At 43.7% G+C, this 21,256-nt stretch overlaps 1 protein-coding gene across 2 annotated transcripts in view; it reads left to right on the top strand.

Moving 5' to 3' along the window:
• The first annotated feature begins 1,054 nt into the window (after positions 1 to 1,054).
• LOC310774586 (myosin phosphatase Rho interacting protein) overlaps positions 1,055 to 21,256 on the top strand; it is a 94,187-nt gene continuing 73,985 nt past the window's right edge. For both annotated transcript variants that reach the window (XM_083634675.1, XM_083634676.1), the window contains exons 1-3: positions 1,055 to 1,782; positions 5,268 to 5,345; positions 11,815 to 11,880. In XM_083634675.1, coding sequence (XP_083490801.1) covers positions 1,663 to 1,782; positions 5,268 to 5,345; positions 11,815 to 11,880 — 264 coding nt within the window. In that variant the 5' untranslated portion in view covers positions 1,055 to 1,662. The remainder of the gene's footprint in view (positions 1,783 to 5,267; positions 5,346 to 11,814; positions 11,881 to 21,256) is intronic.

The raw sequence follows: 21,256 nt of genomic DNA, 5'->3' as shown, positions 1-21,256 counted from the left end.
GCTTTTTTGCAGACTCGTGAGAAGAGCCTGGTGACGCGAGGTTATTACAGACAGCTGACGCCAAGTTAATTTAATTTAGCTTCAAGTCTACTCTGGTCTGGTCCAACAGGTAAATTAGCTAGTCTGGTCTCCACTAACGTTAGTGAAAGTGTTGTTATGAATGATATTAAACAACAACACAACACGGACGAACCATTTTTGTCTTCTTTGTCTGTTTTTGTCTTCAACACGTCAGTTTGTGCCGTCCACCGCCATTATAATGTGTGGACCTCAGGGGTACCCGGAAGTAAATGTAAACATCCCGCTGATTTGGTCTATAGATACCTGGTTTCGTCTAGTGAAACAACTTAAAATTCAGAAAGAAATAATATTGAGGTGGCTGAGCTTTGACCCAGACTTTAAGCCAGCTGCAAGTGATAATAGATTTATTCAATGGGCAGAGAAAGGAATCACAGCACTGTTTGTTGGTTCAGTTTGATAAGCAGGAATTTCCAGACAATGTCATAAAAATACGATCTTGTTCAACAGGATTTTTACAGATATATTAGAGTAGTTTTGTGGATACATGATAAACACTGTAAAAAGAGTTACTATGAACTTTATCCTGCGGAGGGCAGTAATACGCCTAGAAGCGTGCACACTGCCGAAGATCTGATAGAAGAAGAAAGAGCTGAGTTTTACTTTGAGTGGGCGGAGTCAAACGCGTTTGACTCCGCCCACGTTGAGCCACTCCCCGATCTGCGTACTGCAGTCAGGGGCCAAGGAGACAGTCCCACCCAGAGCCGTAGTCCCACCTTCAGCCAAAGTAGTGGAGATTCTCTCGCGGTTTTCCATTGGCCATAACACTATGGCCTCGTTTTGTGTGCGTGTTTCTGTTTGGTCGACGCTGCTGCTACTCACCTCGTCCCGCTCTCCCAGCACCGCCTCCCCGCTCCGCTCCGCTCCTGCCCCTCCGCCGTCTGGATGTCCTGCCCACGGATTTTCTCGAAAACATCAACCGTAGAATAGAATGCGTTTCAGTGCTACGACGCAGGGGACCTAACGCCATGGAGCCAGCACAGCAGCGACTGGCGACCGGATGGCGTTTCCAAAGTTGCATAACGGCGACCGGGTCCTGAAGAATAACATTAGAAACGTGAACCGGATTTAACGGCAAAGGAATCCTATGTCACTTGTTTGAGAGAGAGGGGGAGAGGCGAAAGTGAACTCCCTTGGCATCGTTGACGGGACCGTTGCAGTGAGCTCGAGGCCGGGGGATGTCACCTGTGAAACCGTCACGTCGTCATGTCCGCAGCTCGGTGGAGAACGTAAACATTGTACAGCTGTGTGCGCTTTCGTCGAGTTTGTGCCAACTTGGAAGTGGGATTTGTTTTGTTTTTAAGTTTGTAGCCCAACGTTATCCGAAGTGTGGGAGGCAACCCCTCTTGCAAGATGAGTAACGTTATAATCGATATTACTTAACGTTAGGCGGAGCTTCCAGGTAACAGCCTTGGCAGGTGGACAAACGTGCCCGTGTTTACTGGACTATTTCATTCTTTCTTCGGATGTTTCTTTGCTCTGGAAAGTTGTTTGGTCATATTCTGTCATATTCTGAAGGGAGGCGTTGAGCACGCTTTCTTTTTCTTCGAGCATTTTCATCAAGTGTCTCCTTACAAATCAACCATGTCCTCTAAAGACAATCCCTGTCGGAAATTTCAGGCCAACATTTTCAACAAAAGTAAATGTCAGAACTGTTTTAAACCCAGAGAATCGCATTTGCTGAACGACGAAGATTTAAATCAGGTAAATGAAAACTATTGCCTTTATTGTGGATAACATGTAGCTATTTTTTGGTGATTTATTTTTGTGATATTGTCCACACTAACGGTTAGTGACTAACCATATTTTCTCCCAATGGAAAGCACAGTTCGACGTGTAGCCTACGCTTCAAACAGTTTGCAATGTGTCAAACATAGGCCAAGTACAAAGGTTAGGTTAATTGGACATAATTGGTTTGCAGCCCAGGGGGCGTGTTGACCTTAATTCATACATTATATTCATATATACACCTCCATCCAACTGCCTGTCATGTTATATACACAGTATATTTGAGTGTGTTGAATCTGCTGGGTTAGGCTATAGGCCTATCTTGGTGAAAATATTCAAAAGTTGCCATAGTGTCATCAACAGAAGCTTATTCCTTTCAAAGCCCTTTTGGCATTTCCCTTCACTCAGTTTTCTTTGCCACACTCTTATACTTAGGAATGTTATAATCTCTCCTCCTATGCCCAAGGCAAGCTATAAGATGTGAAGGCACTGAGGGTAGGAAGCTTTTGATGAAGTCTTACAGGTCTACGACTGAACGATTGTTTTTGACTAAGTAGGCCACTTAAATGGAGATCTGTCAGTAACATGCACTGGGCTGTGTTGTGGGTATTTGCAGGTTGTGAATTTCAGGTCACATTGAACTCATTCAGCCTCTATTGGTGACTAACTAACTGACTAGGCCTTTTGTTAAGCTCACCTGGTTTCACCACTCTGTGGGGTAACCGTTTGACAGCTGATATGAATGACACACGCACGCATGCACACACACACACACACACACACACACACGCACACAGACACACGCACACACACAGACACACACACACACACACACAGACACACACACACACACACACACACACACACACACACACACACACACACACACTCACACACACACATGCACACACACACACACACAAACAACGAAAGAAGAGATGACTTCATGTTGCCCGTGAGGAGAAAGGCGCTCAACAACATGGTAATATGTATCAAGCAAGTTGGGCGAGGATTCAGCAGTGAACAGTGTACTTCCTGTAAAGTCTTCCATCGTGACCAACGTCTTCTCTGCAGTAGTGTAAATAGACTTGAGGTTTGTCATCTTCCCCACTGGAATGTCTGACCCAAAGGCTCTCAAGCTTCTCCTCTGATGACTACACTCAGTGAAAAGTTATCATTTCCTAGAGACTGCAGACTGGAGACGAGACATGCCTGCATGACGTGTTGCTCATTGGAAAGGCCTATACTACACATGAGATACTCGGGGCCTGTGCATCGGTGGTGCATCTCATGCCGAGCATTATTTTCAGCCACAACTTTTGTCATTATTTTAGTATTCACCCACCTCCCCACCCACTCACCACTGCAAGGCCCATGCTCTCACCGCAGTATAGAGCGCCAAAGTGAAACGTCACTTCCTGCTTTCAGCACTGTACCAGAGATTTTCATCCGCCATTTATTTTCCCATAGACATTTCATAAAATGCTTATAAAATCATTTTACTTGGTCAAACCAAATGGTTCAGATATATTTAGAAACAGGAGAGACCACATAACATTTAACTCGGACCAAAACATAAAAAACTGCGGATTTAAAGAAAAAACAATTTCAACGTTTTTTTTTTTTTTTTTTAAGTTTTGGTCCGAGTGAAATGTTCTATATCTATAATGTCTATGGGAAAATAAATGGCGGATGAAAGTCTCTGGTACAGTGCTGAAGCAGGAAGTAGGCGGTCACTTTGCCTCTCTATTACAGTCATGATGGGAGGCAATGGGGGGGTTCGGTTGCGAAACACAGACAACACACTCAGATGGCTGCGTTTAACCATTGAAGGTTAAAAACTGACCTAGATCCATCTGGTCTACCCCCCCCCCCCCCCCCCCCTTCCCTCCACGCAGGGGAACTTGCCGTTGGGCCTCCTGTCTGGCCATGTGAGGAGAGATGGCCACCCCCCCCCCCCCCTCCAAACCCTGCTCAGTCTCACTCTTTCTCTTTGTGTTTTAAACTCACTCCACAGGCATGGAGGTATTTTAAGGCCCCAATAGAGTACCGCAGGGATGATGTGTTTTTGTAGGCTTACCCAGAACTCCCTGCACTTCCTGGTTCTTGCGTGTAAAAGCCAATAGGATTTTTGTATGGCGATTTTGGTTTTAATGCTTGAAAGTCGAAATAAGGTCTGTGGTTAACAAAAGTTTCTGAAACAGCGAACTTTGTGTTCAGCAAGATAATCTCAAATGAGGACCACTTTTATGACTTTTGAAGTGTTTTCTGAAAATTGTGTAAAACAAAATGCATTTACGCTTTGAAAATCATAAGTATCTTAACAGCTGAGGCAAATGATCATTAATAATTAATTAGGCACATTTCCAACCGGCCACTTTGGTCCACTACACGTGATACCGGCCAAAAGCTGGCTACAGACGAGACGGCTAACGGAATCCCTGTTGTGATGATCATTTTGACCGTAATCATGCAGCCCTAGCACCAACTCACACCGTATGGGTGTGCCACGGCTAAACGACCAATTGTGTAACTTCATCACTCACTCAGCGACTCACTCACTCTGAGATGTTTGCATTTCTACTGTCCAGCTATTCCCACCAGTTCCCCGAACAGGCCCCCCGACCGACCAGAGGAGGCGCTAGTGCAGCGACCAGGACTAAAACGATTATTGTTAAGTTGGATGTTTCTTGTACAAAAATGCTTTCGGTGGATGTCTCTCCTTGTAATGAGTGAGGTCATTAGTTTGTTAATCTGTTTGTTTAGTCTGAACATCATATTTAATAGATTTGGTGCTCGTGCTACAATTGTCCACAACAGAACAATCCCTTCAGCTGAAGTCGTGGCTCAAACCTTTGCAAGCTACCAGTATGACTAAAATTGTGTGTACAGGACCTGTACTATAAAAACTCCCGCCAGGTCAGGTGGCATTTCATTCGAATCAACCTTCCCTTCTCACTACAAGAGGTTTGAATTTCAAATCTCAAGCCGGACAAGTTCTTGGTCCCTGCACTGGTTCTCTCTCTCACCTATCGCCTTGTTTTTCTTCCTCTTGCTTCTTGACCCCCCCCCCCCCCCACACACACCATCCCACCCACTTAGGGGATCAGAGACAAAATCACGTGTTAGCCTTTCGTTTTTTCCTCTGCGGCATGGTGCGCTGGAATACAGCCAGCTGAGGAGTGTAGCTTAGCCGCAGCTAACTCAAAGCAGCTAGCTAATCTGACCAATATAGCCTACTATGCTGAAGTTGACTATAAAATGGCTTTTGTGTCAGTATTCCACCATGTGATATTAGGCCGCAGTTTATACACTGCAAGCTATCCTGCAGTCATTTCACAGACGCTGTTGTTTAGAATGAATTAGGAAGTGCATAACTGAACTATTGATCTGGTTTGTTAATGTTCCCTGCTTTAAGTGCTTGCTTTCAACCCACTGTATTTGTGTTTTGTCCACACTAGGCAAAACCAATATATGGAGGATGGTTGCTGCTGGCGCCTGAGGGAACAAATTTTGACAATCCCTTACACAGATCTCGGGTAAGTGGTGTCAGAGAACTATGAGGGCAGTTAAAAAACAACGTATAAAATAAATCATCGTTCATTCATCGTAATCGAGGTAAATGTTTGGAATAGTCGTTACATTGATTTGAAGTCATAACACCCAGCCCTAACAAAGAGCTCAATCAGCCCATGTTCCTGGATGGTAATTTCATGACCGACTAACCTTAGGTATTTAAATATGGAGCATGAAAATTACAACACAGTTTGTTAGCAAGTCTGAAATGGGACATGGAGGAAATAAAATTGCATAGCCACAATATTGTCAGCTGGTAAGTCATGAAATGACAAACAAATGGGTTACATTGCTGGTACATAATGTGCTAGCGGTGATTTTCTGCAGAGTATTCTTGTTGTCTTGCACACTCTCTCCACTGTACTCTATGTAGCAGCAGATGGCAGCTGAACAGTAGGCCTGGTTGCTGCAGCTTCTGAAGCCGCATCATGGAGTGGGCAGCTTTGTGTGGGAGGCTTGGTCCTGTATCAGAACAAGCCCCTTTCCCAGGCAGTAATGAGGATAATATTGACTTTATTTCACGGAACCTGCTCCCCCTGGCCTAGTGTGGTGGGAGCCTCCCTCCCTCTATTGCACTGCTGCCTCTATCAGCTCCCAGATGATATTGTGGTGGAGCATCCCCAAAGAGGAGTAGGGACGATGTGGGGGAGGAGAAGGAAAAGTCCCAGTTCTCACAACCCCACTGATGGCTTCCATATGGGCCAGGGGGAACAATCTCTGGAGCCTTGAACTCGACTACTGTCAACAGTCCGCCCCTGCTTTGACCCCCATCACTTACATGTTCTGATTCTGACATTCTGCTTTGACCCCATCACTTACATGTTCTGATTCTGACCCCATCACTTAGATGTTCTGATTCTGACCCCATCACTTAGATGTTCTGATTCTGACCCCATCACTTAGATGTTCTGATTCTGACCCCATCACTTACTGTACATGTTTGGATTCTGACCCCCATCACTTACATGTTCTGATTCTGACCCCCCATCACTTACATGTTCTGATTCTGACCCCATCACTTACATGTTCTGATTCTGACATTCTGCTTTGACCCCATCACTTAGATGTTCTGATTCTGACCCCATCACTTACATGTTCTGATTCTGACATTCTGCTTTGACCCCATCACTTACATGTTCTGATTCTGACCCCATCACTTACATGTTCTGATTCTGACCCCATCACTTAGATGTTCTGATTCTGACCCCATCACTTAGATGTTCTGATTCTGACCCCATCACTTACTGTACATGTTCTGATTCTGACCCCATCACTTACATGTTCTGATTCTGACCCCCATCACTTACTGTACATGTTCTGATTCTGACCCCATCACTTACATGTTCTGATTCTGACCCCATCACTTACATGTTCTGATTCTGACCCCCATCACTTACATGTTCTGATTCTGACCCCCATCACTTACATGTTCTGATTCTGACCCCATCACTTACATGTTCTGATTCTGACATTCTGCTTTGACCCCATCACTTAGATGTTCTGATTCTGACCCCATCACTTACATGTTCTGATTCTGACATTCTGCTTTGACCCCATCACTTAGATGTTCTGATTCTGACCCCATCACTTACATGTTCTGATTCTGACATTCTGCTTTGACCCCATCACTTACATGTTCTGATTCTGACCCCCATCACTTACATGTTCTGATTCTGACCCCATCACTTACATGTTCTGATTCTGACCCCCCATCACTTACATGTTCTGATTCTGACCCCCATCACTTACATGTTCTGATTCTGACCCCCCATCACTTACCGTAATTTCCGCACTATAAGCCGCACCGGAGTATAAGCCGCAGCAGCAAAATTGCCTGTTTGTTACATATATAAGCCGCACCGGACTATAAGCCGCAGGTGTTTTAATGTTTTTTTTTTTTTTTTTTTAATTGTGTTTTAATGTTTAATTACCATATGTAAGGGTTCATGCACAGAGGGGATTGTCGGGAAAGAGATGGCTGTTTGAGGAAGCTCCCATTTATTAACATTTCAACAAAACAACATAACACAACACCACCTGTGTTTTTTTTACAGTGCACACAGTGTCCGCGGTGTGGTGAAAAGAGGGCAAGAGAGGAAATTAAAACAGAAGTGGATTTATAGTTAGAAAGAGTGCTAAAAAAGAGATTTTTTTTTTTTTTTTTTTTTTTTAAATCCATAGATAAGCCGCACCGTTATATAAGCCGCAGGGCCAAAAAACGGGGGAAAAGCCGCGGCTTATAGTCCGAAATTTACGGTAGATGTTCTGATTCTGACCCCATCACTTACATGTTCTGATTCTGACCCCCCATCACTTACATGTTCTGATTCTGACCCCATCACTTACATGTTCTGATTCTGACATTCAACTTCTCACTGTAGGGTAGGTGTTTGGTGCTCAGTGGCATAGTGCTGAGGTAAGCATGTTGGTCAGGTTTGTTTGAACCAACGGAAAAATAAATGACATGGAGAAAGAGCTGACAACTTGGATGAGTCATGTGAGGAAGGGTGTTTTAGGTCCTCTTAGATTGTAGATCTGTCACTCTATTCTGTTCTGTCCATGAATAACACTGAGTTTCATATCCCCTTTGAATAGCATCTATCGATAAGAGTTTGATGACCCTTGATGCCACGTAGGTTACAAAGTACTTCTCAATTTCTGATGGATCTGTGTCTGTATTGGAAACAGAGCGAAGAAACTTAACACTGAGACAAAACCCTGCATTAATGAAGGAGGGGAAACTAGAGGGGCGATCTAGCCAACGAGAAAGGAGATCGATGAAAACGGTCCCCATATCATGTTCAAAAATGGGCAAAAATGTAATTCTAACCAAGCGATAAATTGACCTCCCTGTCTGTTGGATTTTACCTTGTAATTGATCAATACTATATCCTCAGGAGGCTTGGGTCCATACATATAATACTCTACAAACACTGACATCAACACACTGTCAGGTATCAGATACATATAATACTCTACAAACACTGACATCAACACACTGTCAGGTATCAGATACATATAATACTCTACAAACACTGACATCAACACACTAGTTGTGTTTCCATTACCCTCAGAAATGCGCAAAATCTAAATATCGCAATAGAAATTGGGTAATGGAAACACGTGAATTTCGAAAAACCTCCCAAATATCGCAAAAAGTTTTTTCGCTCTCATGAGGTGGTTTTTCAGACGTGTCGATATAGAAGTTTATCGCAAAAGTGTAATGGAAACACATTTTTCGCATTTGCACGTCATGTGACCCATATTATCCCTTGGAAAAGGAGCGGAAAATAAGTTTGGTAAGTAAGGTTCGATAGCCGTGTCAAAACCTCCGCAGCAAGTGGAAAACTTTGAAGCAACGCTACCTAGCAGAAAGACGAGTGTTATGCAAAAGCGTAGCCGGGCAAATTAGATAATGTTTAATGGCAGAAATCGGTCCATGGTGACAGCAGGCTGCCTGTGTGCGCGCATTTGGCACAGCGGCGAGATGAGAGGATGAAAAGCACACACTGGTGCGGTGGTGCTGTCTGAAGTGAATACAGTGACTGTGAGTAGGCTAATACATTGCACACGTTTCAGGTGCAATTATAGAACCAAATCAGCCTTTTCCCCCCTCCATCTCTAAATCGGACCAGTTGTAGGCTATTAGGCTACCTTTTTTCCTCTGCCTGTCGCGCTGACTGCATTCACGCAGCCAGCAACATTTTGCGACTCATTTTCTTTTGAATTGATAATCAGGCTCGTTTATATGCATTGTAACTTCATGTTGGGATTTGCATTGACCATTGGTTGGATTTGAGCATGCAGGGGACGGGATATGGGGCAGATCCCCGTGCGTAATCACTGTGGCAGCTGCTGCAACGGGGAATCACTCAAACGCAACTTCAATGGAAACGCCTACAAGTCGCAATTGTACATTGTCGAAGTTGTAGAAATATCGCAATTCTTTTGCGAAAAACTGTAATGGAAACACAGCTACTGTTAGGTATCAGTTGAGAATGAGAATCACTTTTATTGCCACAGTAAGTCATAATCAGATTACATAGGAGGAATTTGACTTTAGTGCAAGAATACAGTGTAACAGTCTAAATCTAGCCTGGTTAAAACATCCGGATCCGTGAACTCGCATTCTGTTTGGTTCTGCGGTTCCGTCTGGACTTCAAGCAGTACAGTGTAATTTCAGTGGGCGTGAGTACTTGCCTTGACCAGTGTTGGGGGTAACTCATTACAAAAGTAACATATTACATGTAATATATTACTTTTAGCAGTAACTCAGTAATATAACGTATTACTTATAGGATTTCAGTAATATTATACCAGTTACTTTGTCAAGTAACTCAAGTTACAAATTGAGTTACATTTTATTAAATCAAAGCACATATTTAAAAAAGATATATTAATTTCCTAATCAAACTGTGTGTTTTTATGCAAATAAGCACTATAGATGACAATAATAAAGGAAAAATAATAACATTTAGAATTTTGGATTGTTTACACTGACTTCAAGGCGGTTGAAATTATTTTTCAGGATGGTTCTGGGGCGGCGATGTCATTCTGCTGCTGCTGTTGTTTTGGTAAAAGTAATGCAAAAGTAGTGTAATAAGTAACGAGTTACTCTACACAGAAAGTAATATTGTAAAGTAACTTATGTTATGTTAGTAATATGTAATATATTACATTTTGAAAGTAACTTGCCCAACACTGGCCTTGACAGACAACTCCTTCAGCCAATCAGCGTTGCTAAATCCTGTCCTTTAACCAATCAGCGTCGGATACAGTCCAATCCAAATCCACTCGGAAGATCGGCGAAAACGTCTTTTCTGTCGAGAAACGCCGCTGTTGCATACGTACTCCTGTTCTTGTTTAAGTCGTTATTGAGTCTATTTCTGCAATAATGGCTATGTAAACTCAACTGACGTTGACGGTCAGCATCGACCATGATTTTACCAGACCGGTTCAGGGTTCAGTTCAGGGTTCCCGTTGGTTTAACCCTGTTAGAGAGATTTACGGATATTTTTTTTTATCTTGCTAATAAAGTGTGTTTCTGTGTGCCGCTGTGAAAGGCCTTCACTGCTTCTAGTAGAACGATGTTGTGGTTGTGCCATAGACACACTGCAGAGCGCATCATCATTCAGAAACTATGCCCAAAACGGGGGGAAACAAACCCCCCCCCCCCCCCCCCAATCCTGGCGTTCTCCTATGTCAAGTATTGCACACAAAGATCATATATGCGGAAGATGAACACTCAAACTTCCTTCCTTGACAGCTAGATCCACATTTTTTCTTCTCGCCAATTCTCAATGGCTTCCTTGTTTTCCTCGGGAGTACAAAAAAACTTTAATTGGCAATTTTTTACATTTGTTGTCTGCGCAGCCGCACCACACAACAGCTTTTAGCTATGTTTAATTCAAGGAAAATGATGCTGGTTGTATGGATGTGAATGGAGAGCTTTCCCCCGTCATGGGCGTGGCCTATTTCATCATACAGTTGTGGAAAATAAATAAGTAAATAAACAAACAAATAAATAAATCATATCAGCCTGAGTGGATGATTGATCTCTTAACTGAAGCATAGGGATGGAATGTAGTCCAACTGGCCTAAAGGCGTTGTTATGTGGCATATACTGAAAGTGTGCCAGCGTATTGCTTGCTACTGCATGCTTGGCTGTACACTGTATAGCAGAGGTTTTCAAAGTGGGAGGTGGGCCTCCCCAGGGGGGCTCCAAGCAGTTTCAGGGGAGGCTCAGTGAATGGAATTGAGAAAAAAAAAAAAAAAAGATTAAAAGGAGATCACAGAATAGCCTACAATGTGTTTTCTATGTATTTAGTGTCGTCTGAACTAAGTAGTATGTCAAACAGCAATATCAGCCTATCTCTATGGGATCAAACAGCAGGAATTGAGCGAGGGAGGCTCCTTTTTCCAAGCGTTGTCTTGGGGGAGGCCCATAGTCTCAGACTTTGAAAACCCCTGCTGTAGAGTGTGTGTGTGTGTGTGTGGGGGGGGGGGGGGGCACAGTCTTTATTCTGGGATGTAGAGTGTGCTGAGTCAGTCATCTGCAGCATTAATCTCTGGGGAAGACGGATAGGATACTATTGCATACTGTGCAGTGTGCATATATGACTAACATTTAACATGGGAAGGTTTAGAGTGGTTCCTCTTGATAATAAAGTATTGATTTTATAAACTGAATGCCTCCATGCATCTCAAGATCGCTTGTTCAAACTGTCATGGCTAAAAATAGGCTAGTCGCACACTAGTGCTCAATAAACAACAGTTGCCAAACCAAAACAGTGGCAATTTTCTCCATATTGCTTCATCCTGCATAGATTGCCATATCATGCAATGCACTGTAATGACTGACATTGAAACTGAAATGATTCATGTGACTATATTGGAATATGACTAACTTTAGGACTTTTCTTTCCCATGCAGAAATGGCAGAGGAGGTTCTTCATCCTTTATGAGCATGGCTTGCTCCGCTACGCTCTGGACGAGATGGTGAGTGAAAACCTCCTCCCACTTAGCTGCTGTCTTTTTGTTTGCTCTGGGTAATCATCTGTGAAAGGTTTTCAGCGTCAACTGATTTGACTATATGATACGTCCCACAACAGTTAAGCAGCCATTGTTCATGTCTGTTTATAAAAAAGATTAACAGGGCGTTCACACCATATGCCGAAGCAACGCTCAAGCAACTCCGAAGCCACAAGTTTAATTTCGCCGTCCTTGTTAACAGGCGAGGCCGTTCACACCAGCCGCGTGCCACGCTCAAGCCACGCTCAAGCGATTGTTCAGGATTCAGTTCTATTTTCCAAGCGTGACGCATTGAAGCTGCCAGGCATGAAGTCAATGGAAGTTATGGGTGGGGGGTCAAGGCACGCCGAGCGAGCCGCTGTGGAAAAGAGAGTGCTTCTTGTGTGACCGGTTTAGCGTGAGCTCAGCTTCATCGTGGTGTTAGCTTCAGCTCTGCTTCTGGTATGCGCTTGGTGTGAACAAACGCTAACTTGTATGGTTTACAGCTTAATATATACAGTACTACATCAAAGGAAGCAAGTGGTACCTTCTTAAGAACTAATTTACAGACTCTAAACATTGGAAAGATTTGACTGTTTAGATTGTGCTGTGCAAGTGTGAATTTTGACATGTCTATGGGCCCTATTCTCCCACAGGCCTTCGGTGCAAAAACTGGCCTTACACGCAAAGAAACGTGCCTTGCGCCTGCCTCGGGAAGATATCAACATGGCTTTAGGCCCCCAAATGCGCTTTAGGCGGAATGGGCGTGACGCAGTCCCAGAATGGGCGGGAATGGGCGTTTCGGCCTTAAATACCGGCCTAATGATATCTTCCCACCTGGCGTTAATTTAGCGCTTTGCGCTTTTGAAAACCAGGCCTATTCAGTGCGCTGGTTGCGCGGAGCGCTCCTCTGCCCTTTCCTCTGTCCCTTCTCTCTGTGTCACTCCCTCTCTCTTGCTCATCAGTCTGACACAATATAACTGCTTGAAAAAAAGTTTGTCGGTTCTCTCTCTCTCTCAGAAAAAATAAGTTGTTATACCGTACATAGTATAACAACATGACAGTTTTTTCTAACATGACAGTTTTGAGCCCGTGACATTCAGAGGCTATTGCATCATCCTACCTGTGCAGTGAAGGCGAGAGAAAACGAGATCATTCTGGGCAAACATTCACTGCATGGCTTCCCTGCAACAGCCAGACATGTGAAATCTCCCAGCATGCATTGGGCTAATACATTTCGATAATAAATCGCATCGAAATTAGCCTAAATAGATAGAAAGGTACATCGAAATAGATCTAAATAATGTGTAATGTTCCCACAACATGCTATTGTAGAACATTTCAATATTGGACAAAATAAAATCGCGAAATCCAAACACAACCCTATGTGAAACATATGTCATCCTGGGCCTATATATATCCCTCGTCGATTTAACGTGATTTAGATAAGTGACAGCGTAACGCGCTTCTACTGTCATGTGCTATACTGTGATGTCTGCTCCAATAAATTGGCCCTACTTCACATTTAGTTTTACAATAAAAACACATTTCTGCAATGACTTTACATAATGTAGGTTATATTTATGTGCATCATCCTACCTGTGCAGCAGGGGAGAGAAAACGATATCATTCTGGACAAACTTTCACCAATCTACGGTAATTAATCTCATAGGGATAGGCTATATTTTTCTAGCTGATGCGTTTAGAACATTCTTTTCACTTTGATCTTGCTATATTGTAGCGTATTTACATGCTTGCAGTATTTAAACTGCAGTTAGATTGGTTTGAGAATAATATGGAATAATAGCCTATATATGGAGACAGACAGAGGGGATAAAAGGGGGGGATGAGATCAGAGCCCTTGGCTTTTCTGAAGCCGGACTGGATCGCTCTGTGGAATTGGAGCTGAAAAGTGAAGCATGTGATTCGTTTACTGCACTTACCCAATGAGCAGATGTGCATAATTTTACGCTTAAAAGGCGTGGTTGTAATGCTTAATGCTGCGTGTAGCGCCGATACCAAAATATCAAGTGCGCTGGTCCACGCCCACTGATCTGCGCTGCGTCTGGCGTTGAGCGCAGTTCATAGGCCGATGCAACGATAGAGCCCTATATGTTTTCCCATGTATGTAAGTAGTACATGTAAATTCTTATTCTTAGTATTTTGTCATTCTCCTGAGGGATACCTGCAATGTGTGATGGGCTCACTGCCACAGCACGCTTTCGCCACACAACAGTTCCACCCTGCATAACACCAGGCAGGCATGTTGCTGAATGTGCCAAACGCCAAGCTAATCAAATCACACCACATGTTGCTGATACTGGTCATGTGATACTGGTCATGTGAGCAGAGCTCAGTGTGTTTCCTGAAACAAACTCTAAACCGGTGGTCCCCAACCACCGGGCCGTGGACCCGGTGGGGCAGAAAAAACGCTTAAAGGGGGACTGACCCCCCCCAGATTTCTTGCAAAACGGTATTCTACTTGATTTGAAAACTCTGCAGGCAAGATGGCCTATACTCCCTTCTGTACCCCGGCAGAATAAACTATCATAACTTGGCCAATAAGTATGTAAGATACAAAATAAAACAAATTGTAATGTCTTTATTTGTTGTAGAATGCAGAGGTAAACACAGGTGCAAGCAAAACACTAATGAGGGTTTCCAACTTCCATGATTGGAATTTGGAAACCCTCGTTAGTGTTTTGCTTGCACCTGTGTTTACCCTGCCTTTTTGACACAAAATGGCCCCCGTGAAAAGGGTCTATTTGCCGCCGATTGTTTTTTACAGCCTTATGTACAGTTGAATGTGGCCACGCTGAATATTGATCGGCCAAAACTAGGGGTGGGAATCACCAGATGCCCACGATACAATACTAAAACGATACTTGAGTCACGATACGATAGTATTGCGATATTGCGATATCGCCGATATTGCGATATATTGAATATTGCGATATATTGAATATTGCGATATTTCGATATATTGCGATTTCTTACTTTTTCTACTGCAAATGATGTCCCCAAAGGAAAACTTTGTCAACATCTGGTTTATATAAGAACAATTTTCCAGTCTGTACATCTGACTTTAACCATTTTATTGCAGCAACATTGTCAATTAGACAGACCAACAACTTTCATAAAGTCATGTCATAGTTGCATGCACCTGACAAACTGAACTGTTTGGTCTACTTACAGTCCACCTTAACTGGATGTGTGTGTGGACTACTGTACGTAGGTAGTTTTTGAACAATGCAACTTCACTTCACTTGCACAAAACTTGTGCAGCCCATTCAGTAACTGGGGAATTTGTAAATTACTGTTATGACAAAACTGTTACTGTTAAAACAAAATGAAAATATGCTACCGTTTGTTTACTGTTGGCCTTGGAACTAAAGTTTATAGTAGCCCGGTGGCCTGGCATGGCCTGCATTTTTTTTTTTTTTTTTTGCAATATCGATACTTGGCGTCCAAATATCAATACGATATCGTCAGGCAAAATATCGCGATACTATGGTGTATCGATTTTTTCCCCCACCCCTAGCCAAAACCAATGTGCTGCTCAACGGCTTTTTTCCCCCCTTTCTAAACGTGCGTTGCTTTTTGAAGTGAGAGGTGAAGACAGCAAGTGGATGGAAATGGCACATGGCCTGTTGCATTTGACTCATTCATATGCAGTGTTCTCTCGCAGGGGAGATAGATGCCCACAGCTCTTATGTAATAGAAGCAGTAGGTGTTCATATCATAGTGCTACTAAAATGTGATGAGAACTATTAGAGCTATTAGTGCATAATATCTTCAAATTGGAGCCCACACTGTATCTGCGTAAGACATGGATCGAGGATGATTGACGACTGCAGAAGGACAGACGGGAGCATGATCTGTGTACAGTGAGAGCCGGAGGAGGATGTCCTTCCATTCACCATCGTCACTCTGTGCCTGTCGCTCTTCATCTTTTCATCTCCTTTCTGAAAGCAGGATCAAAGCGAGAGGGGGGGGGTTAGCGAAGGTCTAGAGCTGGAAATATGAAGTGGCACTAAATATAGAACCTCAATTGTCACACCAAGTACACCAGAATAATTGTTTGCTGCTGCTGCTGCTGCTGTTGTTGTTGTTGTCATATATGCATTGACGCACTCTGAGCCGAATCAGGTTGCCGGTCTGGAAGAGGCGGTTGGAGTGCTTAATGTAGACTCCACCCTCTCCTCTCCCTATCACATCCGGGGGCCGGTTGCACCAAGTGGTCTTAACTATGCCTGGTCGTAACTCCTACGTCGGTCTTAGTTAAGACCAGTCTTTAGAGTGGATTTACGCCTGTTGCACCAACACGGCTTACGTCTGGTCTTAACTATGCTGGTCGTAGCAATGCGCGTCCATGTGAATTGCCAGGGAATGCACCCTGATTGGATGATGTTGCAAAAAAAATGTGCCTCGCGACCTGCTTGGAGCGCACTGTGCCACTACGCTCTCTCAGCCACTACTGTACCTCCCACCCTCCCTCGCTCCGGGGGGAAAATGGCGGCGATTGAGCCAGACAGACAGTCTGAATGAAATTGAATGTAACGTTCCCAATTCTATGTATTAAATTCTAAAAAAAAATAACGGCAACATTTGGGAAGGCTAAGCCACACAACTAGTTACCGTAAATTCCGGACTATAAGCCGCGGCTTTTTTCCCGTTTTTTGGCCCCTGCGGCTTATATAACGGTGCGTCTTATCTATGGATTTTTTCAGAAAAAAAAAAAAAAATACAAATAAAATCTCTCTTTTTTAGCACTCTTTCTAACTATAAATCCACTTCTGTTTTAATTTCCTCTCTTGCCCTCTTTTCACCACACCGCGGACACTGTGTGCACTGTAAAAATAAACAACGGTGGTGTTGTGTTATGTTGTTTTGTTGAAATGTTACGGTAATATGGTAAATGGGAGCTTCCTCAAACAGCCATCCCGACAATCCCCTCTGTGCGTGACCACTTACATATGGTAATTACGGTAAGCAAACGGCCACTCGGCCATCAACTCCCTCCCCCGACTACCAGGAGAAAATCACAAACTTCGGCGAATTCACACAAAGGAAGATCAAGGAATATTCCATCGAACCGGAGCAGATCATAAATATGGATGAAGTGCCTTTGACGTTCGACCTGCCACTCACTCGGACTGTTAACAAGAAGCGCCCTGGAGGATTCTTTCACCAAAAAAAAGCTTTGCTCGTTCTCGACAGCATGAGAACGAGCAGTAGAAGCAACACTCTCACTTACCATGGGGAAGGTACGCAGAAATTCACACGAGGCAGCTTTCAAGTTGAAAGCAGTCAATCTCGCATTAAAAGAGGGAAACAGAGCAGCCGCGCGTAACCTGGGCATCGATGAGTCAATGGTGAGGCGTTGGACGGTGCAGCAGGAGGAACTGTCTCAGCACGGAATATTATAGGAGTGTGAAAACATCCACAATCACCAACTGGTTCCAAAATGCTGGACTGCTGCGGGATGAAGAGAATGACGCCGCCACAGCTGGCGCTGAGGGCCGTCAGAGGCTTCAGAGGCTGTTCGATGCCGACAGTGATGAAGAGGAGTTCGTTGGTTTTGAGTGACAATGAAGGAGAGAGGAGAGTGGTTGACGAAGCCACCCTGAACCTGTTCGTTTCCGACACTGAAGATGAGGACTTTGGTGGTTTCAGTACGCAGGAAGAAGAGGAAGACGAGGATTAGTGACTTGACTTCTCTGGTTACAGGTTTGCTGCACATATAGCCTATTGTTGTGTGATTTTGTCTGGGGATTAGTGACCTGACTTTTGTTTTGTTTTGTTGAAATGTTAATAAATGGGAGCTTCCCCAAACAGCCATCGCTTTCCCGACATTCCTCTCTGTGCACGAACCCTTTCATATGGTAATTAAACATCAAAACACCCGCGGCTTATAGACCGGTGCGGCTTATAGAAGAAAAAAATAGTCAATTTTGGTCCCGCGGCTTATAGACCGGTGCGTCTTATAGTCCGGAATTTACGGTAGTTATAATCTAACATCGTGCTTTCAAAGACGGAGAACTGGCTGTGTTACGACGATGACGGTAAGGACTCAAAAAGGTCTCCGCGGAGACAGGCAGGCTCTACGCCTCCTCCTGACCAGGCGTAAGAGTTACGCCTGGTCGTAGTGAAAAGAAGGCTTAAGCCGTCTTGGTGCAACCGGCGTAGCTGTTAGGTGGTAAAGTTACGACCAACTTAGCAACTTGGTGCAACTGGCCCCAGGTGAGGAACTCCTGATGACAAAATGCCATAGCAACACACCGCTCGACACAAAGCAAAGACTGAGTCTGCAGTTTTACCACGCATCATATCTTCATGATTCTTAGCATGAGACACGACACCCCACCCCACATATTTGGTTCGCAGTTTTTGTTGTCCAGCCAGAACCTGCAGGCTTTTTTTTATTTTTCTATTTTTGTATTTATCCTTTATTTAACCAGGAAGGTCCCATTGAGATACAATATCTCTTCTGCCAGGGAGTCCTGGTCAAGATGGACAGCAAAAATAAAAGGTTTCATATAAAAAAAAAATACAAACAGGGACTAATAACATCACAGAATACACACAGAAACACAACAAGCAAACACAAACTACAAGGATTAAAGGCTAAAAAGAAGGGCTAAAAAGAAACTTGACAATCGCACATTTCACATGCAATGACATTGTTCTGTAAAAACAGATTTTAGAGTATTCTTAAACATGTCAAGAGGGGGTAAAGATTTCATGTTCAAAACACCATGTAACTCGTTCCAGGCATGTGGTGCATGAAAGGAGAAGGAAGATTTACCTAGCTCTTGGGGGTTTGGGGGCCAAGAGAATAATTCTCTCTTGATGACCGAGTGTTAAATCGGCTGTGGCGATATGTCAATAAACTAGAAATATACAGTGGTAACTTAGCCTTAGCGGTAATAAGGCTCTGTTTGACCCCAAGGTTAACATAACGCGAGCATCAAAACCGTTGTGACTATACTGCTAATAATAGATTGGGCTGATTAGTGCAACAGTGTTTCAATGTCAGATGATATTTAACCTATTGATACCTGATGCAGCATTTGCGTGTATATCCCTCATTTGTGTGTGTATCCCTTTAAGATAAGATAAGTCTTAAAGGGATACACACACAAATGCTGCATCAGGTATTAATGGGTTAATCAGTTTCCGTGAGCCAGATATGACATGTCAGTGATCGAAGCCGAGTGGTTTGTTTTTCTGCATTCTTTTTCAAACAACGGACAAAAATACACCGATGCCAAACGTATGGGCTAAACCTACAGTCTATTGTTCAGTTAAAGTCATGTATTGGATTAATGCAGTGTGCTGGATGATGCTTAGATTTTAACCCTTGGAATCACTACTGCCATTGAAAATGTTATTGGTACCTATTGTTAGAGAGACACACATTTGAAAGATGTACAGCATTTCGTGCAGCGTACAGTTCAAGCTGTTCAGTGCAAGATGCATTGCGGCTTCAAACAACATTAAATATTTAAGAGAATGGCATTAAGATAAATTTAAATGCACTATTGTAAACAAAATCAGGTCAAATCTCACGACTGTCAGTTTTAGCCAATTTAAAAGAATAGGCTACAAGATTGCTCCAGCCCACATCAGAGCCCCCATCGCAGAACCCTGGGTTGGGGTTCGAGATGAGAAGGTGCCCCCCCCCTGTTTTCCTCCCAGCCTAGTTTTATGGCTCTGGTGTCTTGGTTCTAACTAGACCCAGATGGGCTGCGGTCCCGACCTGCAGGATGTGGCCCGGCTCTGGGGGAGAGGAATGGGTTAGCGAGGGCCTGGGAGAGATCACAATTCCTCGTCTAAGCCATCTTTTGGGGTTGCCCACCTAGGGTGAACACCCAGCACGACACCCGCTGCCACCATCTTCTGCTAAGCTTTGAAGAGAGATGGTGCCAGAACCAAATGTAAAAGAGGGTGAGAAGAGAGAATGTAGCTGCAGCGTGGGAGCAGAGATAAATGCCCTGTTAGGAATCGGTCCCTATGACAGTGGACTATTCAGTGTGTTCGCCATTTTGTACTAGTGTCCAAATGCTCAACTGTTAATTTGATTCACTATATACCCTTTTAGAGTGGACGTCACAGAGTTAGCTTAGTTGCGTACGCATCGCAGTATATCCAAAACTCTGAGGAACTCAAGCCCGAAACGAGAGAGATCCCCGGAATACAAGATGTCTTGGGCCGTATGCGTATATACGCTGGATATTCCCACTAGGAATATGACGATGTCCGGCACTGCAACTTTGGCGATGTTTGGATCCTAGACCCATCCTGACAGTGAGTACAGGTCAGGAAACCTCACCCCATTGAAAGAGTTAGCTTATTTGTGTAAGATAACCGTGTCTGTTGCTGGCAAAGCTTTAAAATACGTGGAGGAGGCGTCCGGATCTTCCATATTTCCATGACAGCTGGGCCGCTAGTTGTAACTTTCTGCAATGAGTTTGGCTCTGCCCACAAAATATGTAATCGTTGTTTACAAACAGTGAAAGTCCACTATAAAATACCCACAATGCACAGCGATTTCTAGTGAACAGTGAATGTACCCTAGATTTTCGCCTGCATACCACAATGCAATGCGGTTGTCTTTACCGAAGGAGAAGAAGAAAGTCGCTAGCTCGCCAGCTAACAAGCTTGGGAGCTACTTGACCAGCACAGCTTGCTATTAGGAGACAGCACCATATAGGGATACAGAGCTGGACAGGTGTCAGGCACTGAATGCTTCTCTAAATAGGTGAGTCTTTAGGTGCCGTTTGAAAGACTCCACGGAAACAGCAAATCTAAGGGGCGGAGGCAGGTTGTTCCATCGTTTAGGGGCCATGGTCTCAAAGGCTCGGTCACCACGGGTCTTAAGGTGAGTGCGAGGAACCTGAAGCAGGTTTAGATCAGTGGATCTGAGGGAGCGAGCAGATGTATGGGGGTGAAGTAAATCAGAGATGTAATCAGGTGCCTGACCGTGTAGTGCTTTGTAGGTGAGGGTGATCATTTTGAACTGGAATCTATAGGCAACAGGTAACCAGTGAAGTGACGAGTACCGGGGTGAAAACACTACATATAGTTCACTATATGATCAACACTACATATAGTTCACTATATGATCAACACTACATATAGTTCACTATATGATCAACACTACATATAGTTCACTATATGATCAACACTACATATAGTTCACTATATGATCAACACTACATATAGTTCACTATATGAGCAACACTATATATAGTTCACTATATGATCAACACTACATATAGAACTCTCGTAACGGACAAGCCCGTCTTTTATTGTCACACGAACACCACAATACATGCATGCGGCCACAACACACTCATGC

Source organism: Poromitra crassiceps (genome assembly GCF_964638095.1).
Source record: "Poromitra crassiceps genome assembly, chromosome: 4".
Taxonomy (NCBI): Eukaryota; Metazoa; Chordata; class Actinopteri; order Beryciformes; family Melamphaidae; genus Poromitra; species Poromitra crassiceps.
Note: the sequence above shows the minus strand (reverse complement) of the source record. Positions and strands in the feature narration are given on the sequence as shown.